Here is a 22,802-nt window from a genome sequence, read left to right as displayed (position 1 = left end):
ATCTGGAATAGGTAAAACGCTTGGTGTAAAGAAATCAACTGTGGGAGCATTTGTTAGAAAATGGAAGACATACAAGACCACTGATAATCTCCCTCGATCTGGTTCTGCATGCAAGATCTCACCCCTTGGCGTCAAAATGATAACAAGAACGGTCAGCAAAAATCCCAGAACCACACGGGGGGACCTAGTGAATGACCTACACAGAGCTGGGACCACAGTAACAAAGGCTACTATCAGTAACACAATGCGCCGCCAGGGACTCAAATCCTGCACTGCCAGGCGTGTCCCCCTGCTGAAGAAAGTACACGTCCAGGCCCGTCTCCAGTTCGCAAGAGCATTTGGATGATCCAGAAGAGGACTGGGAGAATGTGTTATGGTCAGATGAAACCAAAATAGAACTTTTTGGTAGAAACAGAGGTTCTCGTGATTGGAGGAGAAAGAATACTGAATTGCATCCGAAGAACACCATACCCACTGTGAAGCATGGGGGTGGAAACATCATTCTTTGGGGCTGTTTTTCTGCAAAGGGACCAGCACGACTGATCTGTGTAAAGGAAAGAATGAATGGGGCCATGTATTGACAGATTTTGAGTTAAAATCTCCTTCCATCAGCAAGGGCATTGAAGATGAGACGTGGCTGGGTCTTTCAGCATGACAATGATCCCAAACACACAACCAGGGCAACAAAGGAGTGGTTTCGTAAGAAGCATTTCAAGGTCCTGGAGTGGCTTAGCCAGTCTCCAGATCTCAGCCACATAGAAAATCTGTGGAGGGAGTTGAAAGTCCGTGTTGCCCAACGACAGCCCCAAAACATCACTACTCTAGCGGAGAGCTGCATGGAGGAATGGGCCAAAATACCAGCAACAGTGTGTGAAAAGCTTGTGAAGAGTTACAGAAAACGTTTGGCCTCTGTTATTGCTAACAAAGGGTACATAACAAAGTATTGAGATGAACTTTTGGTATTGACCAAATACTTATTTTCCACCATGATTTGCAAATAAATTCTTTAAAAATCAAACAATGTGATTTTCTGTTTTTTTTTTTTCACATTCTGTCTCTCATGCTTGAGGTTTACCCCTGTTGACAATTACACGCCTCTCTAATATTTTCAAGTGGGAGAACTTGCACAATTAGTAGTTGACTAAATACTTATTTGCCCCACTGTATATACACTGTGTATAATGTTACTTTGTAAATTTGTGGCTCATCGTTTGCGAGGCAAAATTGCAAGAATAACATTTAGAGCAAGGTGCCCAATATGCTATTTGCAATCAACTGGGAAATGTCAAGGATAATGAAAGTGTTCGTTTTGAAAAACAAAAGTCCATTAGTCCATTTTCTATCTTTAATGAGACTAACATGCATAATTTGCAGGGATCCAATGTCAAAGCCCCTTTAGCCGAACACATGCCCTCCCTGATGTAAGGTCTGATACCAAGTCAACACTCATTGACTGAACATTCTGAAAATGAGATGTTCCGGCACCAATGAGTCAATGCAATTCATAAGAGCAATGTATTGACCGACAAGTCTGAAGGAGCTACACAATCCGGAATGAATGCATTCAAGCTCACGTTTCCTATTCATCAATTAATCAGCTGTGACACAAGAAAAAAAAAAATCAACAATCGAGCTCAGAGGATCGGTGTACACTGCTATAAAAAATCAGGGGAACACTAAAGTAACACATTGTAGATATGAATGAATGAAATATTTTTTATCAATACTTTGTTCTTTCCATAGTTGAATGTGCTGACAACTAAACCACACAAAAATTATCGATGAAAATCAAATGCATTAACCCATGGAGGTCTGGTTCTGGAGTTGTTGGAGTTGTTGCCTGTATGACCTCCCTACAATGCCTGGGCATGCTCCTAATGAGACGACGGTGGGTGTCCTGGGGGATCTCCTCCCAGATCTGGACCAGGGCATCACTGAGCTCTTGGACAGTCTAGGGATTAACCTGGCAGCGCCAGGTGGACCTAACCATAATGTCACAGAGCTGTCCTATTTGATTTAGGTCAGGCGCATGCGGGGGCCAGTCAATGTTATCAGTTCCTTCTTCCTTCAGGAACTGCTTGCATACTCACAGTCACATGAGGGTGGGCATTGTCATGGACTAGGAGGAACCCAGGTCCCACTGCAAAAGCGTAGCTTATGACCATGGGTCCAAGGATTTCACCCCGATACCTAATAGCAGTCAGAGTGCCAGGTCTGTTTGTCCTTCCAGGGATATGCCTGGATGAAGTTGTAGGCAACATAAGAGATCCGGAGAGATCCTCCACAGGATCTCTGGACCCTTTCACGTCTGTCGCATGTGCTCAGGTTGAACCTGCTTTCATCGGTGAAGAGCACAGAGCCAGTGGCGTAGTTGCAAATTCTTGTGGTCTATGGCAAATGCCAATCGAGCTCTACGGTCCTGGGCAGTGAGCACAGGGCTCACTACAGGTCGTTGGGCCTTCAGGCCATCCTCATGATGCCCGTTTCTGATTGTTTGGTCAAAAACATTTACACCCGTGGCCTGCTGGAGGTCATTTTGTAGGGCTATGGCAGTGCTCATCCTGTTCCTCCTTGAACAAAGGAGAGGATACCAATCCTGCTAAGGGTTTAAGGACCTTCTATGGCCCTATCCAGCTCTCCTGGAGTCTTTCTCCTGGAATCTCCTACAACCGCAAGGTTACTCCTCAAACTGTCCAGGAGGTCAGTGATGCTCTGGTCCAGATCTGGGAGAAGATCTCTCAGGAGAACATTCACCCTCCCATCAGGAGCATGTCCAGGCTTTGTAGGGAGGTCATACAGGCACGTGGAGGCCACACTCACTACTGAGCCTCATTTTGACTAACATTACATCAAAGTTGGATCAGCCTGTGGTGTAGTGTTTTTCCACTTTAATTTTGAGTACAACTCCAAATCCAAACCTCAGTGGGTTGATACGTTTGATTTTCATGAATAATTTTGTTGTGACTTTGTTGTCAGCACATTCAACTATGGAAAGAACAAAGTATTGAATAAAAATATTTCATTCATTCAGATCTGCAACATGTTACGCTAGTGTTCCCTTTATTTTTTTGAGCAGTGTTTTTACCCAGTGGAAGGTTTTGCTGCTCATAGAAGTCTTTTGTAGCGGTCAGGATACAAATTTGGGATTCTCATCTCAAATTCTCCTAAAATCCATTAGTAGGAATAGGTGAGACATAATAACTGGGATGGGAGGACTGATACTTGAGACTAGATGGAGCGATACCCTGCTAATCTCAATTCATTTTTTCTCCTTTATATCTTTTTGGAAAAACCACATTCACCCTCCCTCCTCAGGCCACACATACTTAAAGCGGAAGTATTTTTGACATTGGGTTGAATCTTCCAGTTAGCGGGGTTTAATTAGTCGGTGGAGTTTATTTCAACAAATTCCGTGCAGTTAGTTAGTTATTTGTTATTTTCAGGGCTCCGGAGGGGCTAAGCTAACGCGAGTCAAAGAGCCCGTCCTACCATGCCAGTAAAAAAAAAAAAAAAAAAAAATGACCCATGCAATCAATAGTGTTGGTGATGTTTTCATGATGAAGTTACCAAAAAGTTACCAAAACTTACCATTGCATGTGAATAACTGCAGTATGAACAGCAAAATTTTTAATCCAGTAGCTCTGTAGGTAACAGGCTGCAGAGCGGAGTGATATTTTTTCCACCGGTGTGTTTATGTCGACGCCAGCAGCAAAAATCCAATTTGTATTGTTCTAGGGCTGTAGCTATCGATTATTTTAGTAGTCGATTAATTGATGAACTAGTTAGTTCGAATAATCAAGTAATCGGATGAGGAACACGAAAAATTAGAATACCTTAGCTGAGCCTCAAACGGTATAAAAAGATAGATAAGGATCTATGTACAACAAAAGAACAATTAGCTTACATAGCAAAAGTTCGCTAGCTAGCTTAAATGCTATAAAACGCAAACTTTTTGTTTTTATTTTTAGTTTTTTAACAATGCTCTCAGTAAAAGGTTTAGACACATATTCCCACAAAAAATGGCCTATAAACTACGAATGCATTCAAAACAACATTGGCGCAAACAAAAACCTGTCTTATGTTGTTCTTAACATGGAGCAGCTGGATTCAGCCATGTGAAATGAGGCAGACTAGAGGGCAGTGTATCCACCCAAATCAATAAAACTAAGTACAAACACTTTCAAAATATACCATTACAATGTCACTTTAATTAAACGAATACTCAAAGCAGCAAAATTTAATTTGAATCTTTTTTTTTTTTTTTTTTTTAGTCGAATACTCAAGTTAATCGATTAATCGTTGCAGCACTATATTGTTCATTGTTCTTTGGGAATTCGTGGAAACTCTCATTTGCCCATTTCTTCTGTTTCCACAGCCTCTAAATGCACGTTTCATTACGTTTCCGTTCTTTAGTCAAGACTCTATGGACCAGGGGTCCCCAAATTACGGCCCGCGGGCCGGATACGGCCGGCCTCCACATTTGGTCCGGCCCCCTGAACAAAAAAAAATTGTTTTTTTTTTTTTTTTCAATAGTGTTATTTATTTCCTGGCTTTATTCTGTGAGGATCCCAGAGAGGGTTATTTGGTTATTATGTATTTAATTAATATTGTTATTATATTATATTATATTATATTATATTATATTATATTATATTATATTATATTATATTATATTATATTATATTATATTATATTATATTATATTATATTATATTTACTTTTGTTCCGTGAAGAATCCAGAAAGGGTTATTTGACTGTGCCTTTCTGAAAAACAATAAAAAATTTTTACATTTAGGCACTCCTGCAATCGTCACACTTTTTCTGTTACAAACTGACCCCGGCCCCTCATCAGAGAAGGGAAAAGTTATGTGGCCCTCACAGGAAAAGGTTTGGGGACCCCTGCTGTAGACTGATACTGAATTTGAGAAAGGTGGGAAATCGGAGTTTCCCGTCCTCCGACCAGGAAAAATATCATTGGAACGGCACTCGAACTGGGAGGCCCTAGTCGCGAAGAAAAAGTACCCTGACTTCACGAGTAGCTTCAATCAGACGTCACTCTACAAAATGCGCTGCCCATCGAAAAACAGACCGTCAATCGTAAAACTAAAGAAGGCAGATTATAGTCTGGTCTATTTACCTTAGTCGTCATTTTTCCTCCACTATTTGATCGCTTACGAGGAGCCATGTTTGCTGCAGGTCAACATGTCTTTTGATGGCCAAAATAAAAAACGCTTGGAACGCTTTGAGGTCACAACTGATACCATCCGAGTGGGAAAAGTCCGACTTCCCACCTTCCTCGAACGCAGCATGAGCACTCTCTAGTGTGGTCGCATTATGCATAAAATAAATAAATAAATAAATAGTCCTGCTAAAATGAATTAATTACGGCAGTTTGGTGTGACATTGTTATGGCAGCATGGGTATTTTGAACAACGATCTGCATTTCTTAATTTATTTAACTATGTTAGATCTGTTATTATCGTTTTTTATTGGCTTGCCATTGACTCGTGCTAGCTTGCCACTCCGGAGCCCTGAAATTAAAAACTAACTAACAAACTGTACAGAACTTGTTGAAATCAACTCCACCGACTAATTTAACCCCCGCTAACTCGAAGATGTCAATGCCTAATGTCAAAAATTCTGAACCGCTTTAAACATACATACCTAAATGAAGTACCTAAACTAATATCCATACACTCCTCTACCCGAGCTTTCCCTCCCAATGCACTATTCACCATTCTAAACAATATGGATTACTCTGATGAACCAATGAATCAACTGTGGTGACCACTACTCTCAGACAGTCATTAGGTTTAAAAATCTGTAGTAACAGCAGGTGATCTGATATAATAATTTAAAAAAAAAAAAAAAAAAAGATATCTTTGAATCTGAATAACTTAATCTTAATAACTGCTTGGATGTAACTTCCCTATTCCTTCAATAACAAATGACCATGTGAAACCTTGCCAACATTTTAACCTTTAAATACTCATTTGTTGCACTCTGGGGGATAATGAATAATTTTTAGTTACTTTCTGATCTTCTAATGGAAATAAATTCAAGGTACTCTCCAGACCCATCAAGATCGAGAATGAATACCGCTTCCTTGTTTCAAAACATTGAACTTGAGTGAGGCCGAGGCCTTTTGCGAAGTTTTTTGTCCTTTTAGAGAAGGCGCTCCTAAGAGCAAATGTCCCTCATTTAATGAGCTCAAACGAGACAAAATTGAATCAAGTGCAGGCTTCTTTTCTCTGCATGATTTTCAGTTTCATACAGAGATGAAACATTCCCCTTTTAGTCTCCAGAAGATGAACATTCATTCTACAAACAGATGGCCGCAGTCAGTTCCTGACTGCCAATTACAGCAAACCTGTGTTTTTTCATTTGCTTTAAGAGGACTGCCTGCCCGGCAACTTTTTTTAATTGTCACACTGAACACTTTTTGATCACTCAGTGGTTGCCCAGCGATCTTCGAGCAGTCTAAGAGGGAACGGGGGTGGTGTCAAGGTGACACATACCGTATTGGCCCGAATATAAGACGGTGTTTTCTGCATTGAAATAAGACTGAAAAAATGGGAGTCGTCTTATATTCGGGGTCTAGACATTATATCCATTCACGACGCTAGATGGCGCCTGATATCATTGAAGCGAATGCTGAAATTGAGGAGTAATGTTCTGTCATAACAGATCTCAGCTAGGGATGGGAATCGAAATCCGATTCCAATTCCGAACCGGTTCCTAGTGTTTCGAGGCCCCGACATCACAATGAAAAAGCCTTAACGATCCCTTTAATGATGCCTAAAGACGCGTATTGCGTTGTCACGTGACGTGACGTGACGTGTCTTGTTGTCCAGACGCATCAAACTAGCATGGCGCCAAGAACCACTCGCACCAAAGTTTGGCTACACTTCACCAGGAAAGTGGGTGAAAATGAAAGGTACGATGGTTTAGCACGAGCATTGCAATCGTAAACATAAAAATCACAGCACGTAAGTTCAAACGCTCGAAAGTGTGTCTTCACTTCTCGAGGAAAAATTTGAACAAAGCGACTTGCAGTTATTCCAAGGTGGAGATCGGGCATCGGGAGGGAATACGACTGTACTGTCCTCACCGAGACGCAAAGGCTCAGTCCTGGCTATACAGCGAGCTTAACTCCCAAATGACAATGCAGAAGACGTTGGTAAAATATGCTGACTTTATTCAGCCTATGTTATGACACCATCACTTGAAGAGTGAAACTAAAACTAGAAGTGAAACAAATCAATTTCGTCCCCAATAACAAACAGGTTCGCATCAACGTAAATCAGCGATGATTAGCTGCTAATACAGTAATAACAGAAACGGTTAGCATGCGTTCGCTAGCATTAGGACATTGTCAATCCACTACACAACTGGATTTAAGTGTCCGATTGCGACGGGAAACACACAACAACAACACAAAAGATGATACATACAGGTGTTGCCTCTGTAGATATTTTACAAACATGAACAAAGAACATAGGCCCATAGCAGTGTTTCCCTCTCTCACTAACTCACTCACTCGCTTGGATGCTTTGGAGCTGCACTTATTCTTCGCATGTAAGCGCGCTCTTCTTTACGTGAGCACGTTCTTCTTCGCGTGAGGAAGCGCAAAGGCGCCCCCACTTGAGCGTGAAAGCGCACTAAAAACTAAAAGGCATGTATTTCAATATAATGGTAAATAATACACTATAACACATATTGCCAAAGGCAGAACAACGACCTACAGTATATGCCATATCTACCTTATTTTTTTTATTTTTTTTATTTCTATTAGAAAAATGTTTCAGTAAAATGTTACACATTCTTGTATATTTGCCACTTATTTCCACAGTTTCCACTGAGACCTTCGGCCTCTTTTGACCTCGTTGTGAGTTTGTAAGGTTGTGACTTCTGATTAAACAAACTCGATGCCAATCAAAACGTTTGTTCTTCATTTTCCCCAAATTTGAATCGATAAGATAATCGATAAAGAATCGAATCGTTAAGCAATATCGATAATGGAATCGGAATCGTAAAAATCGTATCAATTCCCATCCCTAATCTCAGCTACTCTCAAAGTTTAACCAGTTTGCATTATTTTATTGCAATGTTTTTCCTTATTCAGATTTGTTTCAAGACTACGGTTACAGTTAGACCTCACTTTGATGGTTAATGCAGTTATTGCAATTTTGTTGTGTTATCACAATAGATTGGTTTATTTACATTTCAAAAACCAGAAGCAATTCATTTACGAATGTGATTGCACTTTAGTTTACATATTTAAATGTTCAGATATTAAGATTTGAATGAGGCATAATAACATGCTTTTTCTCTCAAATATATTGTTATAATGATTTGTTTTAGATGTACTGTAATTATTTTCTGTATAAAAATTAATTTGGTGTTCAAAAAGTCTTTTTTTCAAACTTGAGTCTTGAAAAAGAGGGGGTCGTCTTATAATCAGGGCCGTCTTATATTCGGGCCAATACGGTATTATTCACAGATATGACAGAATATTGGGCCGTTTACATGGTAACGCTGCGACATCAAGATGCAACGATTGTGTTGCGGAATGACCTCACCTTTACACGGTAACAGCAAAAATGAAAGGCGAAGATGCACACTTTTGATTCCAGCCTCCAAAGCGGAACGATTCGATTGTGGGATTGCTCCGCAACCATATGAATGGAACACTCTCACTCCGATGATGTCGGCACTCGCACATGTCACTTTAAGCATGTGCAGTCGCTGCTAGTAAACATTCAAAAGAGCAAACATGGCAAAACGTCAGCTTTAATTGACTGTTTTTATAATACAGTGTGTCACAAAAGTGAGCACACCCCTTGCAATTCGTCAGATATTTAAGTATATCTTTTCATGGGACAACACTGACAAAGTGACACTTTGACACAATGAAAAGTAGTCTGTGTGCAGCTTATATATTACAGTTAATTTATTTTCCTCTCAAAATATAGCTTCTAATATCTAAACCCCTGGCAACAAAAGTGAGTACACCCCTTAGTGAAAGTTGTCAATATTAACATACAACATATCAACTGTCAATATTTTGTGTGGCCACCACTATTATCCAGAACTGCCTTTACTATCCTGGGCATGGAGTTGACCAGAACGTCACAGGTTGCCACTGGGATGCTCTTCCACTCCTCCATGACGACATCACGGAGCTGCCGGATATATGAGACTTCGCGCACCTCCACCTTCCGCTTGAGGATCCCCCGAAGATGTTATATTGGGTTCAAGTCTGGAGACATGCTTGGCCAGTCCATCACCTTTACACTCAGCCTCTTCAGTAAAGCAGTGATCATCTTCAAGGTGTGTTTGGGGTCATTGTCATGCTGGAACACTCCCCTGCGACCCAGTTTCTGGAGGGAAGGGATCATGCTCTGCAGCAGTATTTCACAGTACATGTTGGAGTTCATGTTTGCCTCAATGGAATGTAACTCTCACAACACCTGCAGCACTCATGCAGCCCCAGACCATGACATTCCCACCACCATGCTTCACTGTAGGCATGACACACTTATCTTTGTACTCCTCACCTGGTCGGTGCCACACATGCTTGAGACCATCGGAACCAAACAAATTAATCTTCGTCTCATCAGACCATAGGATATGGTGCCAGTAATCCATGCACAGCAAACTGTTTGCGGGCTTTCTTGTGTACCGTCTTCAGAAGAGATTTCCTCCTGAGGTGACAGCCATGCACACCAATTTGATGTAAAGTGCGGCGTATGGTCTGAGCACTAACAGGCTGACCCCCCACCTCTTCAATCTCTGCAGCAATGCTGACAGCACTCCTGCGACGATCTTTCAAAGAAAGCATTTGGATGTGACGCTCAGCACGTGCGCTAAACTTCTTTGGTCGACCAACCCGAGGCCTGTTCTGAGTGGACCCTGCTTTTTTAAAACGCTGGACGATCTTAGCCACTGTGCTGCAGCTCAGTTTCAGGGTATTAGTATTCTTCTTGTAGCCTTTGCCATCTTCATGTGGTGCAACAATTAGGGCTGTTAAACGGTTAAAATTTTTAATCGAGTTAATCACAGCTTAAAAATTAATTAATCGTAATTAATCGCAATTCAAACCATCTATAAAATCTGCCATATTTTTTTGTAAATTATTGTTGGAATGGAAAGATAAGACGCAAGACAGATATATACATTCAACATACTGTACATAAGTACTGTATTTGTTTATTATAACAATAAATCCACAAGATGGCATTAACATTAACATTCTGTTAAAGCGATCCATGGATAGAAAGACTTGTAGTTCTTAAAAGATAAATGTTAGTACAAGTTATAGAATTTTAGAATAAAAACCCTCTTAATGTTTTCGTTTTTAAAAAAATTGTAAAATTTTCTATCAAAAAATAAACTAGTAGCTCGCCAATGTTGATGTCAACCCATAAAATCAGTCTCACCAAAGCGCCAGCAGAGGGAGACAAAAAACACAAGTAACAAGTGGACATGATACTGCTGTCATTTTAATCTGAGCGGGGCATGTGCGTTAATTGCGTCAAATATTTTAACGTGATTAATTTAAAAAATTAATTAACGCCCATTAACACAATAATTTTGACAGCCCTAGCAACAATACGTCTTTTAAGATCCCCAGAGTTATTTTCCATGTGGTGCCATGTTGGAACTTTCAGTGACCAGTATGGGAGAGTGTGAGAGCTGCACTACAAATTTAAACTCACCTGCTCCCTATGCACACCTGGACTTAGTAACACTAACGAGTCACATTAAATTTTGGAGGGAAAATGACAAGCAGTACTCATTTTGGACATTTAGGGATGTAGTTTCTAAGGGGTGTACTCACTTTTGTTGCCAAGGGTTTGGATATTAATGGCTATATTTTGAGTTATTTTGAGGGGAAAACAAATTAACTCTATTATATAAGCTGCACACAGACTACTTTTCATTGTGTCAAAGTGTCATTTTGTCAGTGTTGTCAGTGTACCATGAAAAGGCAAGTAGGGCAGTTGAAAGCAGTTTCCATACTAACACACAAGGGCGTAGGTTTTGTCTCAACATTGGAAGGTATGATATAACAGCATAACCTGCATGTCCACTTTTTCTGGGGATGGGACATTAATAAGACCAAACGGTTTGGGTGAACAAGGCAAACTAAATCTGTATTGACTTATACCAACTTCCATGTGCATTGGTTCAGGTGATACACCGTTCGATTCAAACCTTTGTTTTCAAAAACTACTAAAGAAACATTTGAACATTTCCAGAATAAATGTTTGGATTTTATTAGCAAATTAAAATAGCATAATATGAACATAAATTGAATTATATTAACATACACAATAAATATAAACTAGTTGATAATCTCTCAACTATCCAGGAATGCAAAAAAATTAAACATTTGTCTTAAAACCACTCAACATTGTCTATCTAAATGAATAAATTAAATATAACTGAAAAAACATCTTAGTCAGGGAATAACAAAAAATAAATAAATATAGACCCTTCCTTCAGGTAAAACATTACTGCTTTTGTCCACAAGAATCTTTAAAGTCCAACAGTGGGTTGAGCAATTATGGAAAAAAATCTAGATCGGGATTAATCAAACTTTTTACCTCGATTATGATTAATGTATGATTATCTGAAAAAATGTCTGCATAAGCTGCATTTTTTAAAAACAAATAATGTAGAAAATATATACTGTATTTTTCGGACTATAAGTCACAGTTTTTTTCTTAGTTTGGCTGGGGCTTATGTGTGAAATTATTAACACAATATTATATCATTTCACATGTTATTTTGGTGTTTTGGAGTGACACTGATGATTTGGTAAACTTGTTAGCGTGTTCTTAATAGCTATGTTACGTTCACATACCCCCCACGTTCGCATTTCGTCTTCATGCATCATGTAACTAGGGCTGCAGCTATCGATTATTTCAGTAGTCGATTAATCGATGAACTAATTAGTTCGAATAATCGAGTAATCGGTTAAAGAACATGAAAAAATACCTGAGCTAAGCCTCAAACATTCATTCATTCATTCATTTTCCATGCCGCTTTTTCCTCACGAGGGTCGCGGAGGTGCTGGAGCCTATCCCAGCTAACTACGGGCAGTAGGCAGGGGACACCCTGAACTGGTTGCCAGCCAATCACAGGGCACAAGTAGACATACAACCATTCACTCACACACTCACACCTACGGGTAATTTAGAGTGTTCAATCAGCCTACCCTGCATGTTTTTGGGAGGAAACCGGAGTTCCTGGAGGAAACCCACACAGGCACGGGGAGAACATGCAAACTCCACACAGGAAGGCCAAAGCTTGGGATTGAACCCTTGATCTCAGAACTGTGAGGCAGACGTGCTAACCACTCAGCCATTCTTAACAAATGGTTCAGACATATATTAAATAATGTGCTAAATATACTTATAAACTAAATTACGAATGCATTTAAAAAAACATTAGCTCAAACATAAATTTAGCTCATGTTGATGAGGTCGACCAGAGGGCAGTGTATCCACCCAAATCAATAAAACTAAATTCAAACACTTTCAAAATAAATAATTACAATGCCACTTTAAACAAATACTCGAGGCAGCAAAATTTAATTCGGATCTTTTTTTTTCTAATCAATTCCTCGAGTCAATCAATTAATCGTTGCAGCACTACATGTAACATTATCATATTGTACACTTATCCAGTTTGTTGTTTTGTTATTGTATTTTTTATTTAAATTGCCTTTCAAGATGACATATCTGTTCTATATGTTGGATTTTATCAAGTAAATTTCCCCCAAAACTGCGACTTATACTCCGGTGTGACTTATATATGTTTTTTTTTCCTCTTCGTTGGGCATTTTATGGCTCGTGCGACTTATACTCGGATGCGACTAATCGTCCGAAAAATACGGTAAATGTGTTTTAATTAATAATTGAAATGTATAAATAGGTACTTGATTCCAAAAGTGTAAAGTCACAACATGCTCGCACCTTTTTGCTTCTATAGACCCTACTCACCAACGTCACAGAATGACGTGTCGCTGTATCCGGCCGCCATATTGTCCGTCAGTGTTTATCCGTATTCTCAATGGTTTCAATTTGTCATGCAATTTATAGTGCAATTCATGGAAGCCCCGGTGCTTTCAGACGCTGTAAACTCATTGGATGCGTTGCATAAAAGGCGTTATGTGGAAAAGCTTCAATCTATCCATTTGCCAGATCCATATTTGATGCCTAAATCGATATTTTTCGACCCGCTGTCTTCGCCCTCTCTGCCTGACATCTGCTACCCTGATATCTACAACTATCTTGTCCACACAAAATCAGCCTATTCTCACGAAAGTTTGAAAAACTTTAAGAGCAGCACTCTAAGCAACATTACCCCGTGTGACCCTTTACTTCCAATTTTCTAAAATGGCGACAATCAATAAAAAAAAAAAAAGTTGACTGCGATGGCCGACGCTTCAAGGATAGGTGGATATAGGACTATTTCTTCAATTAAACATGCAACAACTGTGTCTGCCTCATTTGCAAAGAGACAGTCGCTGTTTTCAAAGAGTTCGATGTGACACGATAATGATATTACCGGACAAGACACGCTGACATGTACGACAACATTACAGGGAAGATACGCAGCGAGAAATTATAGCAACTTGAAGCTAGTTTAATTTCACAGCAGCAGTATTTCGCAAGAGCCCGAGTGTCGAAAGAGAACGCCACAAAGACGAGATTGTTGAAATTAGGAATTAAAAAAATTATAAAGCAAATGTGACACACAGAAGGGCTTGCTAAAATTTGTTTAAATATATTGTTCTATGTAAATCAGCCAAGGTAGCCCCCCGCATTTTTACCACACCAAATCTGGCCCCCTTTGCAAAAGGTTTGGTCACACCTGTTTAACTTCTTTCACTTGGTACCAGCTAAATATTATTCAAAAAATAATGATGGTGGAAGAAATAAGCATCTTGAATTTGAAACTGTATGTTGTCGGCGATTAGCCTCGCAATGATCTTAATTGTGGTTGTCAGCCCAAAACCCTCTAAATATATATTAAATGCATCTTACCAGATATAAAATGACTACTACATAATCTGTAGTGATCGTTTGGTGCCGTTTTCTCGTCGAATTGCAGCAGTCCATCTCGCTCTCCTCTCCGGGTCTCTTGGAATACGATAGAACTTCAAGTCTCTCCGTCTATTTTCTCTGTTATTGCAACCAACCGCCACACGCGCCTTCACCATTTTGATTATTAATGTTAACGAGCAGAAAAACACGCCATAATAGGAGGAATTTGCATAGCGGTAATGCTTAAACCGAAGAGGTAACGGACAATATGGCGCGGAGGCGTGGTTGTGACGTCATGTGAGTAGGGTCTATACCAGGCCGTTTACAAGAAGAAAAGCAGTGGCATGTTTTTTAAAAAAATATTTAAAAATAATTTTTGCTCACTTTTTACTGGTTCAACAGTTTGCAACAGAGGTCACCATATACTGTATCTCACAGTTTAATTAACGTTAACAGTAGCAAACACATCCAGGAGGACACTTTTCTCTAAACAGCTTCGTACTCGAGTTTTGCAGGTTAGCAAGTTCACACAGTTTAATGTTATGCTAACTCTGACGCAGGCAAAATTAATGGTGTGTTTCCCACCTCCACAACATTGATGTCTTTTTACATTACTTACATTGGCTGCTGCTGCTGCTGTTGCCCGAAAAAAAAAAAATCTCTAATATCCCTCCACTTTGAATGGGGCAGAGGAGGCGGCATGTTGTCGACATGTATTTCTGTCGGGGCTGTGTGCGTGTGGTGCGTGGGGGGTCAAAAAAGTCATCAGCCAATCAAACGTGTTTGGGGGACGAAAAAAAAAAGGGACTGGCACAAGTGAAAAGGGGTCAGTTTGAGTCTGAACATAATGAAAATAATTCACTTAATAACGGGAGGGTCGATTCAATCCTTACAACATATGGGAAGACAATTTAAATTGCCTATATAACTGAACTTATTCTATGATGCAAAATGCGGTTCCTTAAAAAACAATTTAAATTGCCTATATAACCGAACTTATTCTATGAAGCAAAATATGGTTGCTTAAAAGTTGGTGGGGACGATTTGAGCATCCTGAAAAGTTGGTAGTGTTATGTGTTATTTGTTTTATTTTATCTGGCAGCTCAAGCGCTGGAGTTTTGCTGTTAATTCACTTTGCCGCTGTTGCGTGTGGGTGCTACTAGGAAAGCTGAATGAATGATTGTCTCAGATTTTTGTCTTGGCCTGTTTTGGAAGGGAAAATATGTCAAATTTTCTAACCCATTTTACGTGATTTTACAGTCGTTTTACAGCTTTTCCTTTTCTATGTCCTTGGATTTTATACATTTTTATTTATAATTTCAAATTGACCTTGTCTGATAATGTTAAATTTTCCCATTTTCTTTTTTTTTTTACTTTTGTAAAATCATCACTTTTGGAGATTTGGAGATATTATCTTTAATATCAGTTCCTTCAACAACTTATTTTTAAATGTATGTATATCACATGTAAAATTCGGTCTTTTTTTTTCCTATAAATTTGATCACACTTTCCATTATTTCAACGCTAATTTTACTATAACATGCATGTATTTGAGGAGGCAACCAACCAGCAGTTTTTATTTGCAGGGCCACATTTTCTCAACAAGTTCACAAATTTTATATTCAACTTTGCTGCTAAAATATTTATAGTCTGCTTCTCACAATTCTTAAATTACAAGTCTGGCACGTCTTTGTCGCGCAAGGCTGGGCTGTCCTCATGCAAGGGCGTAGCTTTGCATAGGGACGGTAGAGACATAACACTACCAACTTTTCAGGATGCTCAAATTGTCCCCACCAACTTTTAAGCAACCTTATTTGCATTATATAATGACTTCAGTTGTATGGGTCATTTAAATTGTCTTTCCATATGTTGTAAGGATAGAATTGACCCGAACTTTATTAAGTGAATTAATTTGATTACATTTCATTCTTACTGTACATTGACCCCTTTTCACTTGCTGAATGTGCCAGTCCATTTTATTTCTTCAAACGCATGTTTGATTTTCTTATGAATTGAACTCCACCCCCCACACGCAGTTACGGGCTTCGACACAAAATGTCACAAATACAACATACCGCCTCCTCCGCCCCCTTCGAAGACGAGGAATATCAGAAGTTTTTTTTCAATATTGTGGAGGTGGGGAGCAAACCACAATTTTTTTCTACTGAAAGTCCGACCTGCATCAGAGTTAGCATCACATTAATTTGTGTGAATTTCCCAAACTCGAGTAAGAAGCTGCTTTGAGAGAAATATCCTCCTGTATGTTTTCTCCTGTTAGCGTTAATTAAAATGTGAGAAATGTAGTGAAATGAGGTTTACCCACTTCGCCCCAATTTTTATTTTTATTTTATTTATGTGGTCTTGAATCAGTCCAAAGGAGCTTTTAGATTTTTTGTTGAGTTCGGCTATGCTTGTGGACATAGCAGTATTTCTATTTTATTTCATTTAAATCTTTTTTTTTTTTTTTTTTATTTAGACAGACAATGTTGAGTGGTCTTTAGACATATGTTTATTTCTTTCTTCCTGGATGGTTAAGATATCATCAAGTTTTTATTTATTGTGTATGTTAATATAATTTATGTTTAAATATTGTAATTTAATATTTGCTAATGACTTCCAGACATTTATTCTGGAAGTTTTCAAAAGATTTCTTTAGTAGTTTTTCAAAATAAAGGTTTGAATCAAATGGTGCATCACCTGAACCTACAAAAACACACCTCCTTAAAACTAGTTAAATTCCTTCATTTTCGGTGTAAATCTAACAGAAATAAGTGAAATGATCTGCCAGTGATTCAAGTAAATTTTACACAGATTTCTTGAAATACGAAAAATAGCTAGCTGAAAATAAGATAACAGACTTATTTTAAGCAAAACGTTATTATATTAAAAAAAGAAACTTGTTTGTCAGAAATATAGAGTTGCATGGAGTGCTACTGGGTGTACAAAGTTCTTCTGGTGCTCTTCGGTGTAGGGATCAAAAAAGCGACAATTCAAAAAAACGAGCCACTGAAGTACAAAAATAAAAAGCCTTTATTCAATCATGGCTTTGTACAAATTGAAAAATGCTGACGTGTTTCAGTCGTGTAGGCCTTCGTCAAGACAATTGTCTTGATTTGTACAAAGCCATGATTAAATAATGGCTTTTTATTTTTGTATTTCTTGAGTGTTGCGGTTTTTTCAATTGTTCAAAACATTATTTAAAAGCATTTTTTTCTGGATGAAGGTGAAAAATGACAAACTTTAAGATGTGTGGGTTTAATAACAAATAGTAATATTTACTTAATTTAAATAAAATAATCTGACGGATTAATCTGTTAACGAGTCTAACACTGAAAACAAGATGGAGAAAATTATTCGACTAGATTCAAGAAAAATGATCAGATTACGACGTTATACATTTGCAGTGTGAAAGTTAGTAAAAGTCAATACAGATTTATTTTGCATTGATCATTTAGCCTATCAATTAATTAGATTCATATTCGTGAGAAATATAGTTTTGACCCCAGTTCAACCAATCTGTTTGGTCTTATTAATGTCTCGTCCCCAGCAAAAATGTACTTGCAGGTTATGCTATTTCATCCCTACTAATACTAGCATTGAGAACAAACATATGTCCTTGTCCCCATGTGATCACTCAATCCATTAGAACAGAGCAATTAAGTTCTCAGCCTCTAAGACATCTAAAAACAAATTTGCAGTTTTGTGTGCTTTTGGCACATTTTTTATCTCCGTATCTTCCCCTTGCCCAGGAGGAAATGAATCGCCACGGGGGAGGCAAGTTGGCACGGGGCACGGGGGTTGATTGCGCAGCCCTCACCTGCATGGTGCAACTGGCCCAGATCTTGGTGGGCGCAGGCCTGGGTGCCTTGGTCAACGCGGTCGGCAGTGTGGTGGTGGTGGTCCTCTCTGCTTCCACTGTGTCCCTGCTGGGCTGCATCTTCATCGCACTCGCTGTTAGATACGTGGAATGAGTCAGCAAACGCTCCTCATCCTCCCCATCGCACTATTTGTAAGATTGAAAAAAAAGACCGTATTATATTGCTAAATAAAGATGCTTTATCATTCCTTTTGAAGTGTGTCTCATCGGTTTTTTGTTCAGGAATTGTAAGTCGAGCCTCTGTGGAGTAGGGATGTGTGCGACTAGTTGTTTAATCGTTTAACCGCCTACTCATTTATTATTAAGCGTTTTGTATTTTACTTGTCGGTTGAAGGCAGTATGAAGCGAAATGCATCTTGGTGTTCGCGCCTCTGCCTCTTTTTAAACAGGCTGAGCAGCCTGGGAGAGATTTGCCCCAACACAATAACACACATACACACTAGTGCTCCATCTATTAATCGATTAACTTGAGTAATTCAATTAGAAAAAAAGCTTCAAATCAAATTTTGCTGCTTCGGCTGGCAGCCAAAGTAATAGGGTGGTAGGTGGGTCCCACATTTTTTCTCTACGGCGTGGCTCCCGGGGCGTGGCCTCCCCTCTGCCTGGGTTGCCGGCCGCGGGAGTGGGGGGTGGTCGGGGCTCCGATCTCGCGTCGCCCCGCGGCGGGTCTTCAGAGTCCTCCTGCCTCTGCCTTCCCCTCTTTTCTCCGACTGGATGTCCGCTCTGTGGTCCGTCGCGGGTTGCTGGCTGGGCGCCGGTGTATCGGCTGGATGTTGCCTGCTCCGGCGAGGGACCCTGCCCTGCCCTGCCCTGGGCTTGGTGGGCCGCTGGGGGTCCCGTGGCGTGCCGTGCCGGTTGGGGGTCTGCGGCTGTGGCTCGTGGGCCGAGTGGGCGGGCGGGGCTGGGGGTGGGTGTGGGGTTGGTGGTGTGTCCCCTCTTGCCATCCCTAAAGGCCGGTTGCTGGGTGCGCGGGTGGCACGGGGGACTACCCTGGATCCTGGGGGGTGGCTGGGCTGACCACAACAAGTTTCTTGTTGTTTGTGTTTCTTTTCTTTCTTTTCTTCTGTTCCCCCATAACCCCTTCCTGTTCGCTGTTTTGTCATAATAAACAAGGTATGTGAATGATCACAATGGGACTATGTCATACTCTCAATGTGAAACATTAAAACTGTTCAGACCAACCGGGCACTCAGACTTCCATTCTCCGTGTCAAACAGCTGAACAGGGCAGGTTCAATTAAAAAATAATGCGGCTTTGAGGATTTGTTTAATAACAGTGACATTGTAATGGTTTGTTTTGAAAGTGATGCATTTAGTTTTATTGATTTGGGTGGATACACTGCCCTCGAGCGGCAACAGTGAATATGCCATAACTCGTCTAACATGGATGAATCCCTGTTAAGACCAACATAAGATGTTTTTGTTTAAGCTAATATGTTTATTTATGTATTTGTTATTTAGTTCAGAGGTATATTTAGCTGTTTGTTTTGTGGGAAAATATGTTTGGAAAATTTGTTCGGAGCATTGTTTAAAAAAAAATTAAAAACGTTTTTTCGCATTTTAGAGCATTTAAATTAGCGGACTTTACTATGCAAGTTAGCCAGTGGTTCTTTTGTTGCACTTGGATCCCCATTTATTTTTTTTTATATCGTTTGAGGTATTTTAATTTATTTTTTAAAAATGCATTTATTGCTCTTGTGAAATGAAAGTGTAATTCTGCATAGTTTGAAGAAACATTTTATGCTCTTTTGAAAGTGTATTTTTAGCAAGCGAAAGTAAATATTATTGCAAGCATAAACACTTGTTTATTTTACACATCTAAAAAAATTATTCTGCAACACATTAATATGTTTGTAATCCAATTACTCAAGTATTCGAACTAAATAATTGATGGCTTAATCGATTATCTAAATAATTGATAGCTGCAGCCCTAGTACACACATGTAAGAGGTAGGCTTGTGCCAGTATAATATTCTGACGGTATGTTAACCTTTAGCCAAAATATCACGGTATCACGGTATTGCAATTATAGCTCTAAAATGTGTTACTTTGAGATATCTGGGTTTAAAAAAAAAAAAAATTTTTTTACATTAAGCAGGATTTTTATTTTTCAACACATAGAAGCAAATTGGAACATAAGTATAACGTTAAGTTTAAATAAATGAAAACTGAAATATCCTCAATAAAATTAAAATAAATGCAGTCCTTTAAGTGAGCCTAACAGCCACAGATCAACATTATTACCATCGGAACAAAAATAATTGAATTATTTTCCATTAAAAGCATGTGTGTATGAGTCGAGTCATGTTTACATCATACCCACATTCTTTCTCAACAGTTGCCAGAAAGAAAGAAAAACACATCTTTTACCACTGCTAGACACACTAAACACGCTGGAGTTAACTCTAGTTGCTAGTGATAAACGCTCATGACAGAGTTTACTAACCTTTAATTTTGTATGAATGTGAAATCATATTGGAGGTATTACCTTCTCGGCAGCCACCCTCCATAAACATGTTTTACATGTCGGTAGGCCCGCCTCCTCTAAGCCACGGTCATCTCTAACTTTTCTGTAGCCGAAGAATTCCCATACGAGCGATTTAGTTTTCTTCGATAGGAGAAAAAGTTCAGGAGTTTCACCTCCTCCAGCCATCGTGTAGCACAGCTGACTCACTGACACTGAGCAGCAACCGGTGGGGGAGGGTTGAGCCTTACAGCTTCAAGCAAGGGATTTCTCCCTGCAACAAAAAATAGCTAATACAGTGCTGGCACCCTGCAATTCTGTCAGATAATGCTCAATTTCTCCTGGAAAATGATTGCAATTACAAATTTTTGGTAGTAATATCTTCATTTATTCTGCTTGCAATGAAAAAACACAAAAGAGAGAAAAAAAAAAATCATCATTTTACACAAAACTCCAAAAATGGGCCGGACAAAAGTATTGGCACCCTCAGTCTAATACTTGGTAGCACAGCCTTTAGACCAAATAACAGCGAACAACTGCTTCAGATATCCATCATTGAGATTCTTAGAATGCTCTGCTGGAATTTTAGACCTTTCTTCTTTGTCTAAGTGCTCTAGGTCTCTGAGATTCTCCAAACTGCCATTTTCAGATCTCTCCACGGGTGTTCTATGGGATTCAGGTCTGGACTTATTGCTGGCCACTTTAGAAGTCACCAGTGTTTTCTCTCAAACCATTTTCTAGTGCTTTTTGAAATGTGTTTTGGGTCATTGTCCTGCTGGGAGACCCATGACCTCTGAGGGAGACCCAGCTTTCTCACACTGGGTCCTACATTATGCTACAAAATTTGTTGATAGTCTTCAGACTTCATAATTCCATGCTCATGGTTAAGCAGTCAAATGCCAGAGGTAGCAAAGCAACCCCAAAACATCAGGGAACCGCCGCCATGTTTGACTGTGGGGACCGTGTTCTTTTCTTTGAAGGCCTCGCTTTTTTTCCTGTAAACTCTAGGTTGATGCCTTTTCCCAAAAAGCACTACTTTTGTCTCATCTGACCGGAGAACATTCTTCCAAAACATTTTTGGCTTTCTCAGGTAAGTTTTCACAAAATCCAGCCTGGCTTTATTATGTCTCTGGGTCAGAACGGGGGTCTTCCTGGGTATCCTACCATAGAGTCCCTTTTCATTCAGATGCCGACGGACAGTACGGGTTGACACTGTTGTACCCTCGGACTGCAGGACAGCTTGAACTTGCTTGGATGTTAGTCGAGGATCTATATCCACCATCCACACAATCTTTCGTTGAAATCTCTTGTCAGTTTTTCTTATCTGTCCACATCTAGGGAGGTTAGCCACAGTGCCATGGTTTTTACACTTATTGATGACACTGCGCACGGTAGACACAGGAGCATTCAGGTCTTTGGAGATGGACTTGTAGCCTAGAGATTGCCCATGCTTTCTCACAATTTTGCTTCTCAAGTCCTCAGACAGTTCTTTGGTCTTCTTTCTTTTCTACATGCTCAATGTGGTACACACAAGCACACATGACAGAGGTTGAGTCAACTTTAATCCATTTTAATTGGCTGCAAGCGTGATTTAGTTATTGCCACCACCTGTTATGTGCCACAGGGAAGTAACAGGTACTATTAATTACACAAATTAGAGAAGCATCACATGATTTTTCAAAGGGTGCCAATACTTTTGTCTGGCCCATTTTTGGAGTTTTGTGTAAAATGATAATGATTTTTTTCCCCATTCTCTTTTTTGTTTTTTCATTGCAAGCAAAATAAATGAAGATATTATTACCAAAGCATTTGTAATTGCAATCATTTTCTGGGAGAAATTGAGCATTATCTGACAGAATTGCAGGGGTGCCAATACTTTTGGCCAGCACTGTACCTTAGGGAAGGTATGACGGATTATTTGTGCTGTTTTGAAACCTTGACGTTTAACTGCGAACAGCAGTGGGACTGGAATTTTTTGGCAAAACGTAGCTTTTGTACAACAATCTTATTTTATGCCAAAAGAAAAGAAAGAAAAAAGAAAGTAAGATTTAACTACCCACGCAGGAGAAAAGCTTTTATGACTTCAACTTTAAGGTCACCTTTTTTGTTTGGTAAATGTTGCTGGATTCCTTTGTTTGCGCTTTCAATCACAGCAGAAAGTGGAATCAGATGGTTTTTATTGCTGTGGATTTTTTTTTTCTTTAATATGTATTGACCTTTCCACCCACAAACGTTTCATAATATCTTTTGTCCCATGAATTAAAAAATTTCCCCTACAGAATATAAAACCTTTTATGTCACTTCATGTCAAGTCGTGATATTTTTGTAGTACATTATTGATTGACACTTTTCTTCATAGTAAGAAGGTATTTTCATAAAATGTGCTCTTTTAATGCATAACT

General features: G+C 39.4%; 1 protein-coding gene across 1 annotated transcript in view; it reads left to right on the top strand.

The window, feature by feature from the left end:
- The window catches only part of slc45a2 (solute carrier family 45 member 2), a 46,977-nt gene extending 28,869 nt beyond the window's left edge, over positions 1-18,108 (top strand). The window contains exon 7 of the mRNA XM_057818134.1: positions 17,810-18,108. Coding sequence (XP_057674117.1) covers positions 17,810-18,031 — 222 coding nt within the window. The 3' untranslated portion in view covers positions 18,032-18,108. The remainder of the gene's footprint in view (positions 1-17,809) is intronic.
- Positions 18,109-22,802: the final 4,694 nt, after the last annotated feature.

This window comes from Corythoichthys intestinalis, chromosome 17 (assembly GCF_030265065.1).
Source record: "Corythoichthys intestinalis isolate RoL2023-P3 chromosome 17, ASM3026506v1, whole genome shotgun sequence".
Classification (NCBI taxonomy): domain Eukaryota; kingdom Metazoa; phylum Chordata; class Actinopteri; order Syngnathiformes; family Syngnathidae; genus Corythoichthys; species Corythoichthys intestinalis.
This window is presented reverse-complemented; position numbering and strand designations above follow the sequence as displayed.